Source organism: Tauraco erythrolophus, chromosome 1 (genome assembly GCF_009769465.1).
Source record: "Tauraco erythrolophus isolate bTauEry1 chromosome 1, bTauEry1.pri, whole genome shotgun sequence".
NCBI classification, from domain to species: Eukaryota; Metazoa; Chordata; class Aves; order Musophagiformes; family Musophagidae; genus Tauraco; species Tauraco erythrolophus.
This window is the reverse complement of record NC_141465.1, coordinates 46,357,136-46,380,257: the sequence shown is the minus strand read 5'-3', so window position 1 is coordinate 46,380,257 and position 23,122 is coordinate 46,357,136. Positions and strand designations below refer to the sequence as shown.

The 23,122-nt window shown below is 44.4% G+C and overlaps 1 protein-coding gene across 2 annotated transcripts; it reads left to right on the top strand.

Moving 5' to 3' along the window:
* The first annotated feature begins 6,332 nt into the window (after positions 1-6,332).
* On the top strand, positions 6,333-16,136 carry PRDX4 (peroxiredoxin 4). Of its 2 annotated transcripts, none has more exons than XM_086608908.1 (7): positions 6,333-6,570; positions 9,167-9,284; positions 10,222-10,338; positions 10,895-11,017; positions 11,629-11,759; positions 13,405-13,439; positions 15,683-16,136. In XM_086608908.1, exons 1-7 carry the CDS (start codon positions 6,333-6,335, stop codon positions 15,731-15,733), a joined length of 813 nt encoding a protein of 270 aa, XP_086465034.1. In that variant the 3' UTR covers positions 15,734-16,136. The 2 variants fall into 2 exon arrangements, with proteins under 2 accessions (XP_086465034.1, XP_086465041.1); XM_086608915.1 differs by lacking the exon at positions 15,683-16,136 and adding an exon at positions 15,288-15,338.
* Positions 16,137-23,122: the final 6,986 nt, after the last annotated feature.

Genomic DNA, 23,122 nt, shown 5'->3' with positions numbered 1-23,122 from the left:
TCAAGACTTAGAGCAGAGCGCACTAGTCTCAGTTCAGATCCAAGTAGGCAGAACCAAGGGTGGGATCCTGAGGGCAGGAGCCTGTGAACCCCCATGAATGACACTGACGGAGACCACTACGCTTGACACAGTGGGGTTGTTGCTCTGTGGATGAAGGTCTCTCCTGGTCAGCAACACCAGACAAAGTGAGCTAGGTTATTTTGGCTAGCAAGCTCCTAGCTGTGACAGTCTCGAGGCACGTCCAGCACTGGTATTCCGGTGCAATACCTCAACTATCCTTCATAGTCCACCTACTTGTAGAGGACAGCATATGTCTAACAGGTGTTGTTCAGCATTGACCTTCTCTGTCCTCACTTGTCAGTGCTACTGTCCAAAAATTGTGCTAATGCTCAGAGATGTTTTGGGAACTTTCTTTGAATGCATGCTTAAGGAAGAAAAAACAGGATAGAGCTTAAACACACTTGTAACCCACCTCCCAGGTGACAGCCAAAGGAAAACTGACAGGGCCCAGCAAGGACTACGTTATTTATGAGGTCAAGAAGGTGGTTTCACAATATTTGTTTATATTCACAAACTCATAGATTCTGTCAGCACTTACAGAGGCAGAAGAAACCTTGGAACAGGTGGTGCTTTAGGAACTGTACTGCCTCATAGCTCAGTGACTAGCGGTATCGATGGCACTTTTTTGCCATGCTCAGTCAAACACATTAATAACATTCTCAGTCCTGTTCCTACCACACAGGACCCGCAGGGTTTCTGACACTGATGCCACAAGAAGCATAGCCAGCTGGAGAAGAAAGGGAAAGAAATGAAGCAGAACTTTTCCACAGCAGGTGCGTTTGCAGAGGAGAAACATAAATTCATCTCCAAACACTAGCATATTCCCCAGAGGTAGGTGTCGTGGTTTAGCCCAGTCTGCAGCTAAGCCACCACACAGCTGCTGGCTCACTGCTCCCCCTCGGTGAGGCGGAGAGGAGAAAAATATAACAGAAGGCCTGAGGGTGGAGATAGGAACAGGGAGGGATCACCCACCGACCATGGCCCCGGGCTTGGGGACAAATCAATTTAATTCGTTAATGGTTCGTTCAGAGGGGATAATGAAAAACAAAGCCAGATCTGAAAAATACCTCCCCTCCACCCCTCCCTTCTTCTGGGCTCTACCTCCTCCCCCAGCAGCGCAGAGGGACTGGGAGGGGATGGTTTGCTGGTCAGTTCGTCACACATTGTTTCGGCTGCTCCTTCCTTAAAGGAGGAGGACTTCTTGCATTCTTTCTCCTGCTCCATTATAGTCCCTCCTCATTGGAAAATAGTCCACAGACTTTCTCGAACGTCAGTCCTTCCCACAGAATTGCTTCAGAGCGGGCTTTTTCCCCAGAGTCACCACTTCTTTGGGAGCAGCCACCTGCTCCAGCGTGGGGACCTCCGTTGGACCTCAGATGCATCTCAGCCTCGTTGTCAGCCTCCAGCAGCCCACAGAGACCATTCTCTATGACTTCCTTCAGGCACAGGCATCTCTGCTCCAGCGCGGGTTTCTCCAAGGGCTGCGGGTGGGTCTCTGCTCCACTGTCTCTCTCATGGGCAGGAGGGGGCCACCTGCCATCTCACCAGGGGCTGCAGGGGACTCCCAGCTCCAGCACATCTCCTCCCGCTCCATCTTTGCTGTCCTTGGTGCCTGCATAGCCATTTCTCTCAGGTCTCAGTCCTCTCTCTGCTGCAGCCACATAAGGCCCAACCAGCCTGATGAACCTCAGCAGTCCCGGCAAGACAACCTCTGCCCAGTGGGTACCTAGGGAGTGGGGCTCTCCAAGCTGCACTGCTGCAGCCATCTCCAGTTGAGTGGTGGTGGCCCAGTGTGGGCAACTGCCCACCCAGGAGCCCAGGGGGGCCAACCCTTCACCTCATCCTTCTCTTCACTATAGGTCCAGCTCCAGTTTGGGCTCCTTTGTCCCCTTCTTAAACAGAGCATTCACAGAGCTGTTGATACCCTGCCTTTGGCAGGGGGGTTGGAACTGGATGATCTTTAAGGTCCCTTCCAACACAAACTATTCTATGATTCTATGATTGGGTCAGCCCTGGCCAGAGGGGAGGGAGGGTCCGACCCGGCCAGAGGCCAGTCTAACCAGTTTTGGAGCCCAGGAAGCCTCTTGCAGCTTCTTACAGGGGCTGTTTCTGCAGCCCTTCCCATGCTACCAAAACTCCACCACATAAACCCAGTACAGTAGGTCATGGGAATAAATATATCTATGATACCTCTACACCACTGAGTGGCTGATTTTAAGAAGCTTATGTTTGTATTGACTCAGCCATACCGCTTCAGCTAGCTGACAATATGAGCAGCAGTTAGGAGTCAGGATGAAGTTCCCATCAAAGCAAATGGCATCACCCAGCACTTCTCAGCCTGACACGCTTTTTCTTCAAGGACCCTTTGCAGTTAGTGCACACAGAGCTGATCTCACCAACATAGCCTTTTCTAGAGCTGAAAAGGAGAAGACTTCTCTAACTGGTAGTTTTAATTATAGTCATTCTGATCCAATACCACTTACAAAACAGATGTTTTCTACCAGGAAAGTTTTCTACACTATAGGTTTTCTGTCATGCATGACAAGCAATGCAATATATTTGTTAAAATGTCCCTGTAAACCATAAGGAGGATAAAACCAACTGCTGGTTTCACCAGCACAATATTGAACATCTGCTCCATCTGTTCCAGGAAATAGCGACAGGCATCTTGCTATAATATACTATGCTAATTTTTCCAAGATATTTTTATATTAGGTCATTTAAATGATAGTGAGGTATTTTATTACTAAAAGCAAGAACAGACAGAACCTCCATAATCATTTCTAAACAGCTTAAGTAGCCTAAATCTCTCCCTGCTTCCGTAACTTTAGTGCCACCGTGGAAATGACACCCTGCCACAATCCAGCCCTTTGCCAAAACTGAACCATCCTTGCAGGCCTGAATACGGCATGACCCGCGGGAACACAGCCTGTAACATACTGGAGGAAAGGAAGGATTTAGGAGCTTTCCCTTTGCATGCGGCAAACCCTACCAACTTCAGAAGAGCTGTACAGCTGGATGAATGTAGCAGTGTCTCTCATTACATACAGACAGCATCACTTAATTTCATCAATTTAAACACAAAAATCAGCACTCAGTTTAAGTATTTCATCACTTGGCAAAGAAAGAAGGCTGCCCATGTTCTCTGTCTGGATATCGAAGAGTGACATATATTTGGATTTCATTTATGAAATTTTTCATTTTTTAATCACTTGCAGAAGTCTTGATAGTACAGCAACAGCCAGAAAGTCTTTCTTGTTGCTCTTTTGAACTCCATTCCGTGTCTATATATATACTTAATGACATGTGAACGTCAAATTAGTGCTATTTAACTAACCTTATACTCTGCAGATAAAATCCATTTTCATCCTTCAGCATTTTCTCCACTCACAAGAGGCCTGATTCTTCTCTACTTTAACCACATTGATTTTACTGGTTTTCTCCCTCGTTTATAAGTATTTGGGAATATCTTTCGACTGACGGATACTAACATTATGCAAAGAGCATACCTCTCATCTGCTCATTTTTTTCAGCGTTGCAGTACGACCACTTTTCAAATCACTGCCATTTCCTGTGGCTCAAAACACCAGCAAAAAGAGAAGAGCAGGAACAACCGAAATAACTTTCTCTGTGAACTCATGGAAGTCATGACTGTCGCTTTCCTTACAAGCAGCGAGATCGAGGAAAGCTTGATATTAAATTCAGTACTACTAGAGTTGGATCATGTAGGGCAGTAATTTATCAACACGTTTTAGCACACTTAAATGTAAGGCATGCCTGAATCTGAAATCAGTGGGAGTACAAAGATTGCTGAAGAGCTTTTTTCCACCAGAGTCAGAGCATTTAACACGGGCAAATGGGGTTTGTTTATCCTCCCTTTAATGATGTGCCCTTGATAAGGGAGGGAAGTCAAACTTAAACAGAAGCACTGAAAAGAAGATCAGATTTTATCCTTCATCTGACATTTTAGGAGGTATCATCAGAGACTGGCCACCATCAACTCACTGTGAAAAAACAGGACGAGTGGATCTCACGTGCCATCAAGTCCGTTTCCCCTGTAGGCAGATGTTTAATACAATTTTTTATAATTTCACACATGCTGATCAAGCCCGATAGCTAAGTAGGGTATTTTGCTTCCGTAGCTGTCAGATGGCTGTTCCAGAGCCTTACCCTTCTGATCCTCAGTAATATCCAATCCCTTCAGGTGGGCAAATACACCCAAGTAAGATTATTACTGTGACAGTAACAGTATGAATGGCATTTTAGAAGCATGATCCCTAACTTGTAGAACCTAGACTGGAACTTAAAGGCAAACATGACAAGAGACGAGAAAGGAAAGGAGCTCCTTCTGGAGAGGAGTCAGAGCTTCAGGAGAAAGGAACACTAAAATCACAGGTTAAGAAGTGCAAGCATGCCTGCAAGGTCATGTTTCTCCCACTTCTGTGAATTTAATTTTGTGAAATATCTTTTTAAAGTGTGGATTCTGTTGTAGAAAAACAGAAAAATAGTAGGATCTGTTCAAGACACAATATATAGTGATAGGTGCCTTGCTAATGCCTTCCTTCTTTTACAGAACCTGTATTCTTCGAAAACAGCCCTCAGCATCTTCTTTTGGCTTTGCTTTTTATGTGCCTGTTCTGTATCATATATAAAAGAGAGAAATTGTACTGTCCATTCTGGCATGAGTATTGTACCATCCCCAAGGTATATTTATCATAAAACATCAGCAGAGACAGGATACGATACAGATGTTTCTCTGTTGAGAGCCTGACATCATCAGTCTGGAGTAACCTTTTCACTGAACCACCAGTTTTCCCAGAGGATGGCATCCACAGTGCTCCAAGTGCGAAAGGTCAATGGTGTCCCCACTTTTGATAAGGGATAGCTCCATCTTCCTCACATCTTAATTTTTAAGGATTCTGTTTATTATTTAACTGATACACTTGACAGATGACCTGAACTGTCCCAGTCAAATAGGTATACCTAGCATAACTTAGTTCAACCAGGCTTTGTGCTGCAAAGCTTTAATATGGCTTGTCACAGCCACTTACTGTCTTCAAAATCTTGCTTGTTACTAAATGTGCTGCTGAATTACCTCCTAGCTATGCTTTCATGTCACAAATATGTAACTATTTTGTGATATGAACCACAATCTACTCAGCACTGAGCAAAATGACCTCTCACAAGGCAAACTTGAACCAAGAGGTCGGGGACACAAAGATAATCACGGGGCTAAAACACCTCTCATATGAAGACAGGCTGAAAGAGTTGGGGTTGTTCAGCCTGGAGAAGAGAAGGCTCCGGGAAGACCTTCCAGAAGCCTTCCAGGACCTAAAGGAGCCCTACAGGAAAGCTGGAGAGGGACTTCTTATAAGGGCATGTAGTGACAGGACAAGGGGCAATGGCTTTAAACTGAAAGAGGGGAGATTTAGACTAGATACAAGGAAGAAATCTTTTATAATGAGGGTGGTGAAACACTGGAAATGATCTAGTTGAAGATGTCTCTGCTCATTGCAGGGGGGTTGGACTAGACGACCTTTAAAGGTCTCTTCCAACCCAAACCATTCCATGATTCTATGATTCTATGAATTAAAAGCCACTTAGTAGCCTCATTCCTGTTTAACCGCACTCTTAATGCAGCCACTACGTGCACCACGTGGAGCTCATTCACAATCTACTGCCCAGCTGGCAGCGGTTCCAGATTTCAGACCTAAGGCAGTACTTTTTCACATTTCGTGTGTTCATTAGGCCAGAACGTACAAGCTGCACTTGGCATAGATCAGTACGACCGCAAGTGACGAAATGCCCGCAGCACCCACGCTGCCACAGATCGGAGAGATATCAAGTGGGAAATCTCACGTATTGGCAGAGAGTTTCCTTCTGCCATCACACGCACTGGACTACACACACGCTCCCTCCCCCCACACACACGCATCTTTCTTATTTCTAGACACGTCCATAATTCACCATTTCCTCCAGGGCTTAACCAAGGGACAGGCCAGAGGCGGCTGGCACATGAGGCCACAGCCCCGCGGGCACTGCCCGGGCGCCGGGGCCCCGGCAGCAACCAGCGCCCGGAGAGGACGGGTCTGGGGGCGGCGGCGCTGGGCGGGGGGCAGCGCGGCAGGCCCCGACCCTCCGCCTCCCCCCACGCCGCGGGGCCCGGCCGTGCGTCTGGCGGCGTGTGCGAGAGGGCCGGCCAAGCTCCTCCCCGCCGCCGCCACCGCCCCTCTGCCGTCGCGCCGCGGGGACGTGCACTCGCTCGACGGGCTATGGAGGCGGCGCGGCGGGAGCCGCGGGCGGGCGGCGGGGCGAGGGCCCGGTTCTCCGCGCTGCTGCTGCTGCTGGCGGCGGCGCTGGGAGGCGAAGCGGCGGAGGCAGAGGAGCCGCGCCCGGCGCGGCAGCGGGGGGACGAGCAGTGCCATTATTACGCGGGAGGGCAGGTCTACCCCGGAGAGGCGGCTCGCCTGCCCGTCTCCGACCACTCGCTGCACCTCAGCCAGGCCAAGAGTAGGTGCCGGGAGGAGCCGGGGATGCCGAGGGAGCGGGGAACGCGCGGGCGGGGAGGAGAAGCCCCCGGTGGGGATGCCGTGCGCGCCGCCGTGTCGCGCTGCCGCCGAGGGCGGGAGGTGCCCGCAATGCGCTGACAGTCGCGCCGCGCTGGGGCTGGGGCGGGAGCGGGGTGGGGAGGGTGCGGCGGCGCGTGGCGCCGGTAACGGCCGCGGAGTGGGCGGCGGCCTCCCCGGGAGCAGCGCGCGGGGCGGGAGAGCGGCGGGCAGCGCCACGTCAGGCGGAGCGAATCGGCCCGCCGCGCCGGGCGGGCTCGCGGCCCTCCCTCCGTCCCTCCTGCCGTCCGCCGGGGTCCCGCGGCGGCGCGGCTCTTCCCCGGCGGGCGGCCGTTCCCGAGGGCGCTGCCCGCCGTCTGCGCGCCGCGGGGTGGCCGCCGCGGTTCGGCGGCGGGTGTCCCTGCGGAAGCGGTCCCCGCCGCACGCCCCGCGGCTCCCGAGTGCTTCTCTCCGGCAGAGCCGCTTCTGGCCGCAGCAGCGTGCGTGCCGCCTGCCGGGGGGCCTCGGGACGGACGGACGGACGGAGGGAAGGCCCGGCGCCCCTTCCGGACCGACGTTTTTCTGGTGGTGACTTGACAGCGAGTGCCACATTCCACAGGCGTTTAGCACGGCCCGTGGCTCCAGAAATAGCGAACGAGTTACGGGCAACGCTTTGAACAATATGCAGAAGCGCGTTGTGCTCCCGCTGTAATTAGAAATAGCGAACGGTCACTTCTCCTGACGCCTCCCAGTTAATACTGGGCTCGCTGTGTCACTTGCTTTTGTGCCTGCCCTCTCTTGAGAGCCAAATACTTCGCAGGAGACCTCGAGGCGAACACATCTTTGATTGAGTCGCAGCGAGATGTTCAGGGGCGCCTGTTCAAGTGGTCGGCGTGCTCTCCGAAACTCCCGTTTTTCTAGAATGGAGAAAGGAGAGAAGTCGCATAAAAATTATCTTTGCTGTGAGAATTTATAGCTTTAAATCCTTTTTCTCTACCAAGCCAGGGCGTAGCTGCTGTTATAAAAGTTTACGTACAGATGCTTATGAGAAAAACGGAAAACCAGTCAAGATATATGTAACCAATTTTGTTTGTTTTTTCCTCCCTTTGTAACATAAGTTATTACAGTATTTCAGACAAGTATTTTTAACTCAAAACCTTCATTTAAAACTGCGTCAGATACAACATATCTTATTTTTTTTCCTTCTCCCCAGTAATCTGAAGGTCAGTTGAAGAGAATGTTTTGCTGCAGAGAGGTTAGATTAGATTAGGTTAGATTAGACTGTCACTATTTTGTAAAGAGCAACATTTGAAACATTGTGGACAGCTCAAAATAATGTGAAAATTAATCCTTGCTCTCACATGAAAACAGTCCCATATGTACAAAGACTCAGGGAAAAAAAAAAAAAAGAAGTCTGGAGTTTGAAATCTGGTCAGAAAGAATTCTGCAGACTTGAGAAGAAGAGGAGCTTTTTTTCAAAAAATGTAAACTGAAATTATCAGTCATACCTACTGACTCTCTGTACTTGTATTCCTGCATCTCTCATGGGTCATACTGAGTGCCTTCCCACTCAGGGGCATGAGATGTCTGATGATTTGGGGTATTTTTTGCAGTCCTTGTTGTAGATCCTCACTGACCATATTCTACAGCGGTCGGTTGTCCTAAGAAAAGGAGAGACCAACAATGCAGTCCTCATCCAGATAATAATTAAGATTCTCTGCATTCTTCTCAGCAGCATTTCCCTGATTTCCTGGGGCTGTATGTCAATGTCCTTGACAACACAAGTGTAGTCAGATCACCTTGCATCTCCAGCATACCCTGTCCTTTGTCTCAGAATTCACATTGCTATGAAAATAGTATCTGGCAGAATAATTTTTAGTATTTTAAATTCAAGGTTAATCCCTTTTGATAGGAATAGTAAATACATTTCATGTGGTTTAATTGGAATTAAAAAAAAAAACCCAGAATTTTCTTCAAGTTACAATTTATGTAGGAGTTGTAATCTAATAAATATACACTGCATTTTTAGGCGTTTGTCTCTAAACATGTTGCAGCATGTATTTTTTTTTGTGGACTTGAATCCAAAGTAATTTTTTATGGCTAAAAAGTAACAATATGAATTTGAACCATCTTATGCTTCTGATTCACAACAGCTATTCATAACAGAATAGTGAGTGTTCCTGAAATCTTAAAACAGCTTTTCCCTCAGTCTAACATACATTCTGCCATGAGCTGGTAGTGCACACGTGGTTTGTTCAGTATGCCCAGATAAGGTTTGTGTGGCCTTGATTATCAGTGATTCAACGGGCTCATGTATAAGCACAAGTTGGTCAAATTATTTACTTATTTCTATGTGTACTGAAACCTGCATTTGTTCATCATTCTGTAACCTCTGTGAACTTTTTGAAGTGGTAAGAAAGTTTCATTTTGTAACTGTGTGCAGTAGGTTGTTTTTCAAGCAACAGAGCAGTTCTCCTTGCACACAAGGTAGCTAACGAACAGCTTTGTTTGAACACGTGCTTCATATTCTGACTTCTAACTGAACGTTTTTTGTGTTTCAGTCTCCAAGCCAGCACCTTACTGGGAAGGAACTGCAGTCATTAATGGAGAGTTTAAAGAGCTGAAATTAACAGATTATGAAGGAAAATATCTTGTCTTCTTCTTCTATCCTCTTGACTTGTAAGTAAGACCACTGTAGACATACCAAAACTGAGTGCAGCTTAATTTTTCTCTTTTTTTGAGGTCTTGGTTTTTTGTTTGGTAAGGGCTTGGGAGAGAAAAAAAGAACAACAGAAAAAAAATACATTCTTTGAATTTGTGTTTTCATCAGGCATCAGTAAAATCGTAACACAATTTTTGTTCTAGTAAGCGTGTCCACCGATTTGTGTCTTCAGACAAAAAAAATAACTTTCAGTCTGTAGCAACCTTTACATTCTATACAATGCTGTAAATCACTGCTGCAAACAGAAGACAGCATCCTATCTATATTTTCCAGAGTGTATATAGGACATTAAGAGATGGCATTTTCCCTTTAAGTTCTTCCCATAACATCCTAAGAATACCTGACATGACCCTCCTTTATTTAGAATGCAGTAACTTCACTGGTTGAGCAAAACCACCTCAGCTTTCTACCAGACAATCCCATTCTTTTCCACAAAATGAAGGACAGAGATGCACAACTACCTTAACATGGCTCTTGGCCCTTAGCTTCAAGGCCCTAGAAATTTTTATCTTTATCACTTTATTTCTTCTGTAGTGGAAAAAGTTGAAGTCAAAATAGTTAAAGTTAACAAGAAATTATAGTACATTCCTTTGAAAAAACTTGGCATATTGTGCTTAAATTCAGGCACTTAATATTCATCAAGTCTAAAAGAAAGTAACTAAAAATACTTGTATCCAGATTGTAAGCTAACTGTAGGTTTATAATCTTCAGTAATAGACTGTAACTAAGGTAGAGTCTGAGGCTGGAAGATTTGTCAGGCAGCACTTTGGTTAAATACTTGAAGCAATAAAAAATAAGTAACAGCTGAAATAATTTATGATAAATGCACTATTTTAAGTTAAACAGAGAATTTACTGGATCTCATGAAATTTTATCTCGTTTCAAATTATCTAGTACGTTTGTATGTCCAACCGAGATAATCGCCTTCAGTGACAGAATTGAAGAATTCAGAGCAATAAATACTGAAGTAGTAGCATGCTCTGTGGACTCAAAGTTCACTCACTTAGCATGGTATGTATCTTATCCTTGTCTTTTACTAAAAATTATTCATGGGTCCATCTTAGCTGAAGAACTGCATCCCCAGATTTGTAGCCTATGTAGGTATATCGTAATGTGCAAAAGCGTGATACTATTGATACAAATGTTTAAAATATATTTCAGTGGTAAACATTTTAACCCTAGTGTGTGAAAGTACCTTTATCTTTGAAGCTTGTTTAATATCTACTGCTTGAAGTATTTCATGTCTCAGTCCAAGAAAATATTTCAAATACAAAAGAAGAAAAGAGATAATAAGGATGGGAGTATCTGCAAACACACTGTCCCAATTCATGAGCACATTGGTATAAAGTGATAAGAAAGAGGACACTATTAACAGATGTGGCCAAAAACTGCAAAAAGATCTACTGAACGTTTTTCTCGAACCATAAATAGTATTCATCTCCCTTGTGTGCAGAACAAGAAAAATGTCACTCGTGCCAAATCCTTCTGTCTGTACTGTGACTTTTAACTTTGTGTAGGGAATATAAATCTTTATGAGAAATACATCTGCTTCTCATTTCTTTCAAAGGATTAACACTCCTCGAAAACAAGGGGGACTTGGACCGATGAAGATTCCGCTTCTTTCAGATTTGACACACCAAATTTCAAAGGACTATGGTGTATATCTGGAAGATCAAGGGCATACACTTAGGTACTTCACTTGGTTACAGTTAGTTTTGGTCTGCTGGAGTAGTACTTACTACTTTATATCTAAAGAAGCATTTGAAATTTTTCTTTGAGAGCAGTTTTTACTTGGGGATTCATGCTGAGAGCAAAATATGTATTGAAGAACACAAAAAAATAGCCATCATGAGTCAGAACAGGGGTGGAGGTTAATATCCTGTTTAACAGCAGTCAGGGGCAGGGCAAACACACAGAATACCCCAGAAATGCAGTTACTCAGGGACCTCCCAAGTCCAAGCGGAGTCAAGACTAAGGGAAACTAATGGCCTCAAGAGATACATCTGTCATAAACTTGATTAGTTGCTTTTGGGATGCCTGTAATGTCATAGCACCTGCAACATCCCCTGGCAGGGCCTGCCAAAGCTTAGTTTTATGTTCTGCAAAGAACTATCCTTTTTTGGTTTTAACTTGCCGTCAGCTCATGTCATCTGATACTCTAGGCTAGTAGTATTCTAAGGGTGGGTATTGCATGGTGTTTGCAGAGATCAACTTCTTCCCATCCAACAGGCATAAAATAGCGTGTAAACACAACACTCTTAATTCGTTGTTTCCTAACACACAAAAAAATTGTTTTCACAGAGGCCTTTTCATTATTGATGATAAGAGAATCCTTCGGCAGATCACAATGAATGACCTTCCTGTTGGGAGATCAGTGGATGAAACGCTTCGTTTAGTACAAGCATTCCAATATACAGACAAACATGGAGAAGGTGCTCTTTAAAATACTTTCATGTTAAAGATTGTTTTACTTAGACTGGAAGCCGTATTTGTAGCTTTTTGGAGGAAAGATACTCAGTGGCATTAGAGACTAGCCTCGGAGTGAAGTGATGTGATTGCCCTGCTGCAACATTCTGTGGTCCTGGTACCTCCATAGGTTGTTTCTAGTGTAGTGATTCACGTTTTGCTTTACATCCATGAGAATGCAGAGCATAAAGCGTTCCTTAGTCTGAATTAAGGCATTATGTACCATCTGTCACAAGCATAAATCTGTACGAAATACGAGGTCACGAATAATGAGGCCAAATATTTCAGTACATCTCGATATATTAAAATAATTGAGATGCAAGCCATCCTTGTCCCCTGTCATTCACTGAGGATCTGTGACAAGTACTTGAGAGTGCTTCATGTCTAGATACATGGTGATACCATGAAAGTTCAACCGCCATTACGTGTGTTTTCTTTACAAGTGCCATGTGACCACCTTCCCCTGACAAACCAGCTTTCAGTGGCTTCAGATCATTACTTTGTCTCAAGGATTCATATCCCCCCGCTTCAAGTATAGGACAAACTTTTCACATTTCTTTAACTAATGTGTTTAAACAAACACATTCATTTTTTTAATATTTGTTTAAGTATTAATACACATGTTCAGCAGCTTAACTTCCATTTCAACTCAATTTCACCTGGCATTTGAAAGTACTTTTACCTGAAGGTACAAATAATTATTATGCCTTGCTGAACACTTAGTCTATTTTAAAAGATAAATGCTGATGCTTAGGCTATGCACATTTGACCAAGGAAATTCAACCTCGCGTATTTAGTTACAAAGCTGTCTTACAGAATATTCACCTGCAGTGTGTTTCCAGAGTACCACATTTTTTTCCAGCCATACATGGAATCTCACCAGCTTTTGCATGAATTGCTGAGGAGAGCCTCCCTAGATGCCTTTTTGGATTCTTTGCACAGAACAGGAAAAAATATCCTCCACGATTCCTAATTGCTTTTGTGGTATTTTGTCTGACAGCATGCCTTAAAGCAGTGTAATATGGCATAACTCATTGGGATGAAGCCTCAGAGGGAGAGCTCTGAACAGATAAGAGCTTCACTCCAGAATGTGCAATGGTTACAGGTGGTCACAGGGCGCTCAGTCACACTGCATGCTAACCACATGCTGTACTCCCTTTAATCCTGAGCAAGGCTTCAAATAAAATCTTTCAGTCCCTTGTGGAATCTGAACTGATTTATTTGCTAAAAACGTTCCCCTAGTATTGGTTTTAAAGGAAGAAAGGTATGTGTAGTCACCTGAATTTTATTATTAAACCTTTGTTTCTACTAGAATAAGTGTTCATTCTCAGATACTGCTTTGCCAGTACTTTATCTAGAAGGGCACAAGAATTAAACCAAGGCATGGACATCCATCCAGAGATACACAGTTTCCAGTTAACAGAAGTGGTAGGTGGTATCAGGTATAAACTATTGTGACACCATCCCATATATAAAGAAAAGTGCGTATTTAATAGTTGCAGATACTTACATGTGACACTTGCGTGCTGTTCAAGTTGAGAAAGAATATTAAGTGCACAAAAGTAAGTGTGTGTAAAAATACTTTTACTCACTTTGTCTTTTTTTTTGCAGTTTGCCCTGCTGGTTGGAAACCTGGCAGTGAAACAGTAAGTCACTGTTTATATTCAAATGCATGTACTACTAAAAACCACTCCACTATCATTTCCACTAAAGTCAAATCTAAAATCTTTGCAATTTTCAATGAGATGATACGAGTAAACATTATAGTTTGAGCTTTTGGATGACTACTGATTTCATTAGGAGCTCATTTCCCTCACACTAGACATATTCCAGTTGTTTCAAATTCCCCGTGTACGAACAAAACTCTCTTGAGCAGCAATGAGTTCATGATCAAGAACTTTTTTTCCTGTTAACACCTGATGAGAGGAAGTTGGAAACTTTTGAGTCTGTCCTTTCTTGTTTATTTGTCCATATAAATTTTTGGTTCTGTCGAGTCTTACTGTGGATCCTAGGCACTACCCAAAGTTCCCAGGCTGCTGTAGTACCTGACAGAGACAGTGTGCCACTATCAGAACTCCAGCAGAGAGCACTGCTTTGCTGCCTAATAGCTTTTCCCCCTTTGTCACTGCTCACCTACATGTGACTCCAAGCACAAGAGCTAGGGTGCAGATAAACACCCCTTGAACTCATTTGTGTTCTCAGGGCTTGGATCAAGCCTCAGCAGAATAATGAAACTTTTACTAGAGGCCTGAGCTGCCTAGTTCAGATGAGATCACTATCATTTATTTGAACGTGGCTTTCTTCTGAACCATCTGGTGATGACAGAGCATTGTTGTTGAAGAGCCATCTCAACAAAGAGCAGGTCCCAGCAGCCTCTAAGCAGAGTAATGACCACTGTAATTGATAATAAAAACAGTGGAATGTTAAACTGTGTTTCTTTGCTGGATGTGAAAACTTCCTAGGATGACTTGAAGCTAGGAGTCACCTCTTTCAGGCTAGCAGAAGAGTGTCTTAGTGGAGGAAGCTGGATATTAAGACTATAAAATGAAAGAGGGCTGGCTAGCCTAACAGATGTATTTTAGCACTGAAAAGTTCTGCCCTCCTGTCGTGGGTTAGGCTGACCCTCCCACACAGCTGGTCACTCCCCCTCCCCCACCCCCAGGAATGAGGGAGAGAATTAAAGGAGAAACGGGAAACCCGTGGGTTGAGATAAGGACAATTTAATACAGATGATTTAATACACAGTGTAGATGCTCACCACCCCCTCGTATGCGAAGCCCGTCTCGTCCCGAAGCTGCAATCCCAGACGAACACAAGGCCCCGAAATAGAGAGGGGCAGAGAGAGAGAGTACTCCGAGAGTGGGAGTACTGGGAGAGAGAGAAAAAGAAAGAAAAACAATAGAGCAAAAGCGCAGCAAGCGCAAAAGAGCCAAAGCGCAGAAGCCCTTCTTCCCGGCTGACCCTCACTTTTATACTGGGCATGATGCTGCATGATATGGAATACTAATTGGCCAGTTTGGCCCTCAATCTTAAATTCCACCACAAATCACAAGGGGAATCGTGTCCCCCTTGTCCCAACTATGCTCCTCCCTTATCCTGCCGTGCTTCTGCACTCTGGCACACTGAAAAGTCCTTGGAGTTTCACATCCAACCACAAACATCAACTTGCTATCAGCATTCTTCTCAGAGCGAGCCTCTGAGTAAAACCAAAACACGGAGCTCTTCTAGCTGTTAGAAAGAAGAGCTAACCCGGTCCCAGCTAAAACTGGGACACCTCCATAACCATGGATGACCTAAATGACACAACATTAACATATTTTTTTTTAAAACAGTCTTACAGTGTTGATACTACCAATTTAAAGATCTAAAACAATACATAAGCGTTCTCTTTCTCCTCTGTGCAAAAGATGCAGATAATTTAAATAATACAGTAGTTGGAAAAGACTTTCTCGAAGATGTAGCCACTATCTTCTAAATGTATTTGATTTAATTAGATCAAACCGGAGGAAGCCATGAGAGTGTGGTGGCCAAAGGAAGAACTGTAAGTAAATTCTAAGACTTGATTAATTTAGATGTTAATTTATTAAAATATCTTGCTTTTGGGGCAAGCAGCATAGATGTATGTGCTCCAGACTGTCAAAATTCTTCCTTTGGTAGGCTGCACTCTCTCTTCACCCAATGAGTTAAGTCTTTCTGCTACTGCTGTTAGGTATCTTTAGAGGTAAACAGTAATGGAGTGTCAAAGCAACTGATAAATTACTCTTTGGCGTTGCTTGTGGGTTGGCCTTAGCACCACATTATAAAATATTATGCTGTTCTGGTTTTATAGTTTGTTGCGTTTGCGTAGTTTTGTTTTTAGACTAACGTTTTCATTTTCTTTCTTGCACAGATAATTCCAGATCCAGCTGGAAAACTGAAGTATTTTGATAAACTGAACTGAGGCTTGCTTCTGTGGAATTGCATAGGTCACATTCAACTTGATTTTTGCCAATAAAAAGTCATTAATTTTGTTACTTTCATGAGTTTGACTAATATGTAATTTAAGTAGACCATTATAGGTCTTGTTTCTTAAACAGGAGTCTAACCTGTGTGAAGCATAGGTACCTCATTAGTTATCACAGAATATTCTTGTGAAATACATGTTTTCCCTGTAAATCTTGTTTAGATGCTTGGTTTTCCCAAAATTTACTTCTCTTAGCATCTCAGGCTTAGATTCGTGACTTTTGCTATTGATAAATAACTTAATTTCTGCAAAAATCTTCTGTGCTTCTTGGTCACATTCTAGGAGCTACAGTTAGAAAAGAGCCACTTGGTTACAGTACCTTAGTCTGTAGTCCAGAGGCAACAGCAGCTAATCCGAAAGCCAGAAATAACTTACAGTTGCTGAATTAAATTTCCAGTCTGTCCAAAGCTGGAAAACATTTTTAAACTACTAAGAATGGACCCTACGCAACATAAATCAGTACAACTGCACCGAAAAAGATACAGCTGTGACAATTCATGTGATTCAAGAGCTGAACCTGTAATTTTTTCCATGCTTGTATTTGTAGCGTATATGCTGATAAGATCAAATCCATTTCACATGGTCTGATTTTTTTCCCTGGCCCTACACTGTTAACAGATGCACCTAGTGTTTAGTGCCCTGTGCTGATCCACTCGTTAGCCGTGGCTCCTAGTTTTAAGGGAGTAATTGTAGTCTTTCCCAAGATTGGTATCAACGTCTCCAATGATCATCAGAAACTCTTGAACATGAATTTCTTCTTTCAGGGGAAAAGGGCATCTCCATCTAAGACATACTTCATATTTGTGTGCAATGGAGAAGCCATTCATATTAATGTCTTCTCTTGCTTCTTCCCACGTCTCCCTCTTTTAACATGGTGTTCTAGAGTCTGTGCAACTGGAAAAACAGCATTTGAAGTCAGTGTCAGCTCTTCACCAGGGTCATCCTTGGAAAGGCCACAAAGAAGGCTTGCCATCTAGAGCGACCTTGACAGGCTGGACAAGTGGACCTGTGAGAACCTAATGAAGTTCAGCAAGGCCAAGTGCAAGGTCCTGCACATGGGTCGGGGCAAGCACAAGTACAGGCTGGGCGGAGATGGATTGAGAGCAGCACGGAGGAAAAGGACTTAGGGGTGTTGGTTGATGAGAAGCTCAACATGAGCCGGCAATGTGCACCCATACCCTGGGCTGCATCCAAAGAAGCGTGGCCAGCAGGTCGAGGGAGGTGATTCTGCCCCTCTACTCTGCTCTCGTGAGACCCCACCTGGAATACTGCATTCAGCTCTGGAGTCCCCAACACAAGAAGGACATGGAGCTGTTGGAGCGAGTCCAGAGGAGGGCCACGAAGATGATCTGAGGACTGAAGCACCTCTCCTATGAAGACAGGCTGAGAGAGTTGGGGCTTTTCAGCCTGGAGAAGAGAAGGCTCCAGGGTGATGTTATAGCAGCTTTCCAGTACTTAAAGGGGGCCTACAGGAAAGCTGGAGAGGAACTTTTTACAAGGGCGTGTAGTGATAAGGGGCAATGGATTTAAATTGAAAGAGGGTAGATTTAGATTGGATATAAAGAAGAAATTCTTCCCTCTGAGTGTGGTGAGGCACTGGAACAGGTTTCCCCGAGAAGTTGTGGATGCCCCATCCCTGGAAGTGTTCAAGGCCAGGTTGGATGAGGCTTTGAGCAACCTGGTGTAGTGGAGGGTGTCCCTGCCTATGGCAGGGGGGTTGGAACTAGATGATCTTTAAGGTCCCTTCCAACCCAAACCATTCTATGATTCTATGAAGGCTTCCTCCCTGCTCCAGTCCAGCACTGCTACGTTATCACTCTTGGTTGGGTCCCACACTCATGAGAACTCGCTTCCCCTTCCATGCGATTCCCTTCCCTATACACAGACACTTCAGCACAGTTCTGCAGAACTAGACCAGCAGTTGCATTCTCATTGTAAAGTTTCCTGATTTTGTAGACTTTGGTGAGTACTGAGCAGCTGTCCCCGTTGGTCACTGCAGACAGAGAGCAGAGGCAGCTGCTTGCCTTTTGCTTTGGCTCCAGTACAAATAACACCTGAGGGCAGAGGGAACCACGGCCAGAGCACGCAGAACTCCACCAAACCCCAGCCCCCTCCCCATCCCTGGAGTAGCTCCTGATCCATCTCAGAGACCGGAGGGCAGCATGTAGAGCAGCAGTTTCTCATGTTACCAAGCTGCAAATCAGCTGCTTGAATTTTACTCGGGATTTTGTTTACAGCCTTTATCAACCCTGAAACACCAAAAACATCAACACAGAGAATGTTCGAACAACTCCAAGCAACTGCAGCGTGACAAATGCAGGCCCAGCTATTACATGGATATTCATAAGCAGCCCCAGGCACAGAACAAACCTAACACTCGTGCCTGCCTTAGAAATAGTGCTTGAGCCCTCTTCTTCAGTGGCTTTGCCTGCCTCTGCAGCCAGGTCGCTCTCATTCACACCTAACGTTCTTCCAGCAGCAAAAAAACCCTCTGTGGCACTAAGCCAACAAATGAGACATAAAGTCAGAGATGAATTATCACCCAGGCACTGAACTCACTCCATCCAGCCCACGGCTCCTTACAGAGCTCCAGGCAAGTAGCGTGTTACAGCAACAAAACCACGGGTTGTATCACTCCAGCAGATACAGAGCAACATCACACAGCAGCAGATGTTGAAAGCTGTACGAACCCAGAGCCAAGAAAGGAAAATAGGACTGAACACATTGACTGAAAAAACCTGGGGCCACCTGAACGCTTCTTTGAACGTTGCAAATTTAGGTCCAGAGCAGCGTAGCTGTGCTAAATGTAAAGGCTCCAGTCCTCTAAATGCATGCAGCAAGGAATGGGCTAAGGAATTTTTTTTTTTTTAAAGCAGTTCAATAAGAATAAAAAGCCTTAAGGAAATAGTCCTTAAGCAAAGACCTGAGTTGCTATATCACATTACATATTTGAAATGAAAGATAATTTCCATGGAAAGAGAGAATGGGGTTTTCCAGAGGCTTGGAGTCAACAGGGAAGTTTAAGAAGGAAAAGACTGGGGAAAAAAGAAATGCAAAAGTGCTGGTGTTTGAGGAGTGGGCGCCATGGGGGGGCAGGAAACAAAGGCAGATTCTCAGTTACACACTGCCTCCAGGAGAAAGGAAACAAAGGACAGAAGACAAGATCTCTGAATAGGAGAATAATATTGGAAACTTGGCAAGGGGCGGGGAGGGAGAAACACTAAAGTCTGTGGGTTTGGGATCATAAGGACCTGCAGATGTGCAAGACAAAAGGCAAGCTGAGGATCTGGCTTATCGCTGCCTACTAAAGCTACTGCCTTCCTCTTGCACTACTATTGAGAACTTGGTTTCAGCCTACCCTGGGATACCACCTACCATTTAATGGCATCAGCTGATTTTCGTACTACCCTCTACCATGTAACAGCCTGATGGGCAGCTCAAAGCAGCACAGAGCTTCCTTGGATGGTTGTTCCCCCCAGCTGCAGGGAGAAGCAAAGGAAGGAGTGACAGCAGGACTAGAAACTAACAATACATGAAGAGAGCAAATAAAGCTCTTGAAAGTATAAGGCCCTATTTTGAACTGACATTTCCTGGAAGAATCATGCTCTTTGACCTTCATACATGTACTATATAGACACCTGGTGGATGCAGTGAAACGGTAATTAATTGATAACACAACTTTAAGGATGATGCTGTGACAGCTACTTCAGAGCCTCAGTGGCTGTTTAATTCTTTGTATTATATAATCAGCACGTGGAGGGTTTGAGATCTTTCAGCAAAACCATCAAGAAAAAAATAATTCCAAAATCAGTTGAATAGTACCAGTATCTGAGGTAGGATTATCCAGCAGGCAAAGGAGTTTAAAGGTTTGCTTTGCCCATCTGTGTTTTGATTACCAGACTGCTGCAATCATCCTTCTAGTTCTGGTCTCAAAGTCTGCCTCTTATATTAAGCACATATAAAATATGTCTGAGCTGAAGCAACGCTTGAATACTTTAGTATCACATATAGCCTGCAGTTCATAAAGATAAAATACAGGTATTTTCAATTACACCGCTGAATTTGATTCTGACTCCCTTAAGCAATAATGAAATACTGAAGCAGTACAGAAACCCACTTCTCTGCCACGTGCACATAATTAATTCTTGCCCAGGGCTTGGATTAGGGGTTGCCATGGTCTTGCTGGCATACCTGGAAATGCCTCATGCACAGGTGTAGGAGCAAAATCTTCAAATAAGCACAAGCAGGAAAAAAAATAAAATCCTAATTATTTTTCAGGCAAGAAATAGAAGCAACATCATCTTCTGAAAGAAAGAAGATCCACCAGCAAACTTCACCAAAGTCGTCATTGCACTGGACATACTCAGCGCTGCTTGAAATACAAACCTGTCAAATGTTGGTGCAGAGAGTTGAGTCCAAGAACCTGATTTCCAGCTGCTGGTTTGAAAATGCTGACTCGCATCATGACAACCTCAAATGAATTCAGCTAGAGGGGGCAATGCCACCTGCAACGGTCTCTCACAAAACAGTAACTGAACAAATGACACAGTGGTCTCTTCTTTCAGTATTCTTCACCTGAGGTTTGAAATAAATGGAAGAATTAAATCTCACATGACTCTGCTTCCCAAACCCTGGGATGCATTCAAGGGCTTCTCTTGGAAGTGCATGAAATGCAGATGCACGGAGCAGCCATCGTGAACTCATCTTTTCAACAGAAAAAGCAAAGAGCTCCTGCAAAGCAAGTAATAACTAGTAAGGAGATGCTGCCTTCAACTTCCACTGCTGTTTTGGGCAAGCCTCTCACACACCTCACCTGCTCTCTCAGCTGTTAAAGAGAAACTTTATGTGGTGGTGAGGTCTGCAGGTGAAAGCCACCTCTCCAAGCAGAAAGGATCTAGCTGGGGTAGGAACTTTGGTGACAAGCCCACCACTGCTGCCTTTGGGACAGGTACTCCAGCAAGCCTACCCCATTGAACAGCACAGGCAGACACTGCCCCGCTGCCCCGGGTGCTCCGCGAAATCTCTGGCTCCCCAGGCAGCCCAGCCCTGCCTCTCCTGCGGTGCAGAGCCCTGGTGCTGGCCTGACTGCAAGGCCTGTAAGAAGAAACTCGCTTTTAGCAGCATTTAATTCTGGAGAAGACTGCCTCATAGGCTCCCCACCAGCCTGGTGGACACAGAGGGCCTGGGGGACTGGTCCCTGCTGCAGGACCGCACCTGAATTTTCTGCTGAACAGTTACCAGATAAAGAAGTGACAGTGTGAGCAGGGACCAGAACCCCTGCCACTGTCCTTTCCAAGTTCCCCAAGCACCAGTCCCCAGAGCCACATTCCCCTCCTCCAGAAATCTCCCATTTCTGCCACATAACAGAAGACGAAAGAGTAAGGAGCAGCCAATGCCCAAAAGTGCCTCCAGTCTCACGGACAGGAGACCTGCAAGGACAAGGATCTTCTGCTGTCAGGGCAAGTGCTCCAGTGGATTTTCTATACAGGTAACATCATCCAACTACACCTCCCACAAAAGGAGACCCCAGTTTCTCTTTCAGGAAAGCCGAGTATTTACCCTTTCATTTTCCTGTTGGCTAGTGCCTAGCCCGTGAAGAAACAATCTCTCTCCCCTACATCTAGTCAAAAATGCATTCAGAGGAGGACCAGCCATCAAACAAGTCTGTCACCAGGCAAAGGCTGGACTGGACATGCAGTAAAACCAATTAAACATGCCCTAAGTTTGGATCAGGTTTCAGAACTAAACCTTCGCTCAGCGGCCCGTGCTGCACCAGCTCCAGCAAGCTTCTTCCCAGAGTGCGGCACACCACGACATGGCTGCAAAGGACGCGTGCGAATCTGAAGAAGGGGTACTAGAAGCCGTTACAGTAAGTTTGAGTATGTAATTTTAATATTTGTTTTTTAACACAGAAAAATAAACACATTTAAAACAAAGTGCTTTTTTTGGGCACTGAGCTCAGCCAGTCCCACAGAAATCTCTTTTTATGTCAGCATTAACTACTGAGGGGGTTAGGAGAAGCAATCCAGCTACCACAGACTTCTTCCTTTTCCTCGCTGTATTCCAAGACACAATGGGCACAGAAACATTTACTTCCCACTAAAGAGCCAATTATACAAACAGGTTCACTATAAATAAAATATTTTATACCCATACCTTTAGGTAAACAAATACACTGAAAGGTATTCCCTGCCTTTAGGTATGCATACATACCACATACCATGTGTGGTAATGGTTAGTGACTTACAGCAGTGACATGTTGGTAATTAAGTTGCAACATAAACTCAACATTAATTGCTATGTTAAAATATTTTAATTCTGAATGTGAGATCTGAGAACAATTTTATCTCACACAAAGGTATACAGCAACATGCATAAATAATACCCTTGAACAAAGATAACATTTAGCCTGTTATCAGAGAGGGTAAAAATTTGGAGTTACCTTCTTGGAGTCAAAAAATATGCAAGCACATATTCTATGTCTTTCTGTTCATTAGCATATATATTTTATATCTTTTACATATATATATACACACACACATTCTATATGACTGTACATACATTTCTATTAACTACTGTGATTGTGGTACATGGCTAAGTGATCATGACCTTTGAAAACACTCTAATTCTTCTAAGCATCTTCATTTGTGGGTTCATTTTCTTCACTGTGTCCAGAGGTTCTGATGTCACACCCTGCTCCCTACTCTATTACCACTTTTTCTCCTCTCCAATCCCTTCCCAAAGGCTGAATTTAGAAATACGATAAATTCATTTTTAAATACAGGACAAGAGGCAATGGCTTTAAACTGAAAGAAGGTGGATTTTGATTAGCTCTAAAGAGGAAATTCTTCACTCTGAGGGTGGTGAAGCACTGGAACAGGCTGCCCAGAGAAGCTGCGGATGTCCCATCCCTGGAAGTGTTCAAGGCCAGGCTGGATGGGGCTTTGAGCAACCTGGTCCCTTCCAATCCAAACTATTCTATCATTCTATGAAAAAGCGGTAGAGGGGGAACTTCGTTTCCCCTTAACTTACAAGTGTTACACAAAAATGACCCAGGTAGGATCATCAGGTCAATGATAAAAATCTGCAGATAGTCAGGAGTAATACATAGTTCTGAAACAGATCCCTCCACTTCCTGCCTTCCTATTTATTTTTTAATAGCCAACAGTGATCCATGCAGCAATGGGGGAAGAAGCTGGCATAGAATTTCAGTTCTTTATTTGTGTGGTCAGCCGAGTATATTTAGCTTCCAAAGAGTTTTTAAAAGGAGAAAAACAGAAAATACAATATATATCCACAGTGTCATAATCATTAAAGCTCATAACA

What these genes read in the sequence shown, in the direction of transcription:
- PRDX4 (XM_086608908.1), top strand. Translation starts at nt 6,333, where the DNA reads ATGGAGGCGGCGCGGCGGGAGCCGCGGGCGGGCGGCGGGGCGAGGGCC. An exon ending in GCACCTCAGCCAGGCCAAGA is followed by an intron (nt 6,571 to 9,166) that starts GTAGGTGCCGGG and finishes TTTGTGTTTCAG; the next exon opens with TCTCCAAGCCAGCACCTTAC. An exon ending in GATCAAGGGCATACACTTAG is followed by an intron (nt 11,018 to 11,628) that starts GTACTTCACTTG and finishes TTGTTTTCACAG; the next exon opens with AGGCCTTTTCATTATTGATG.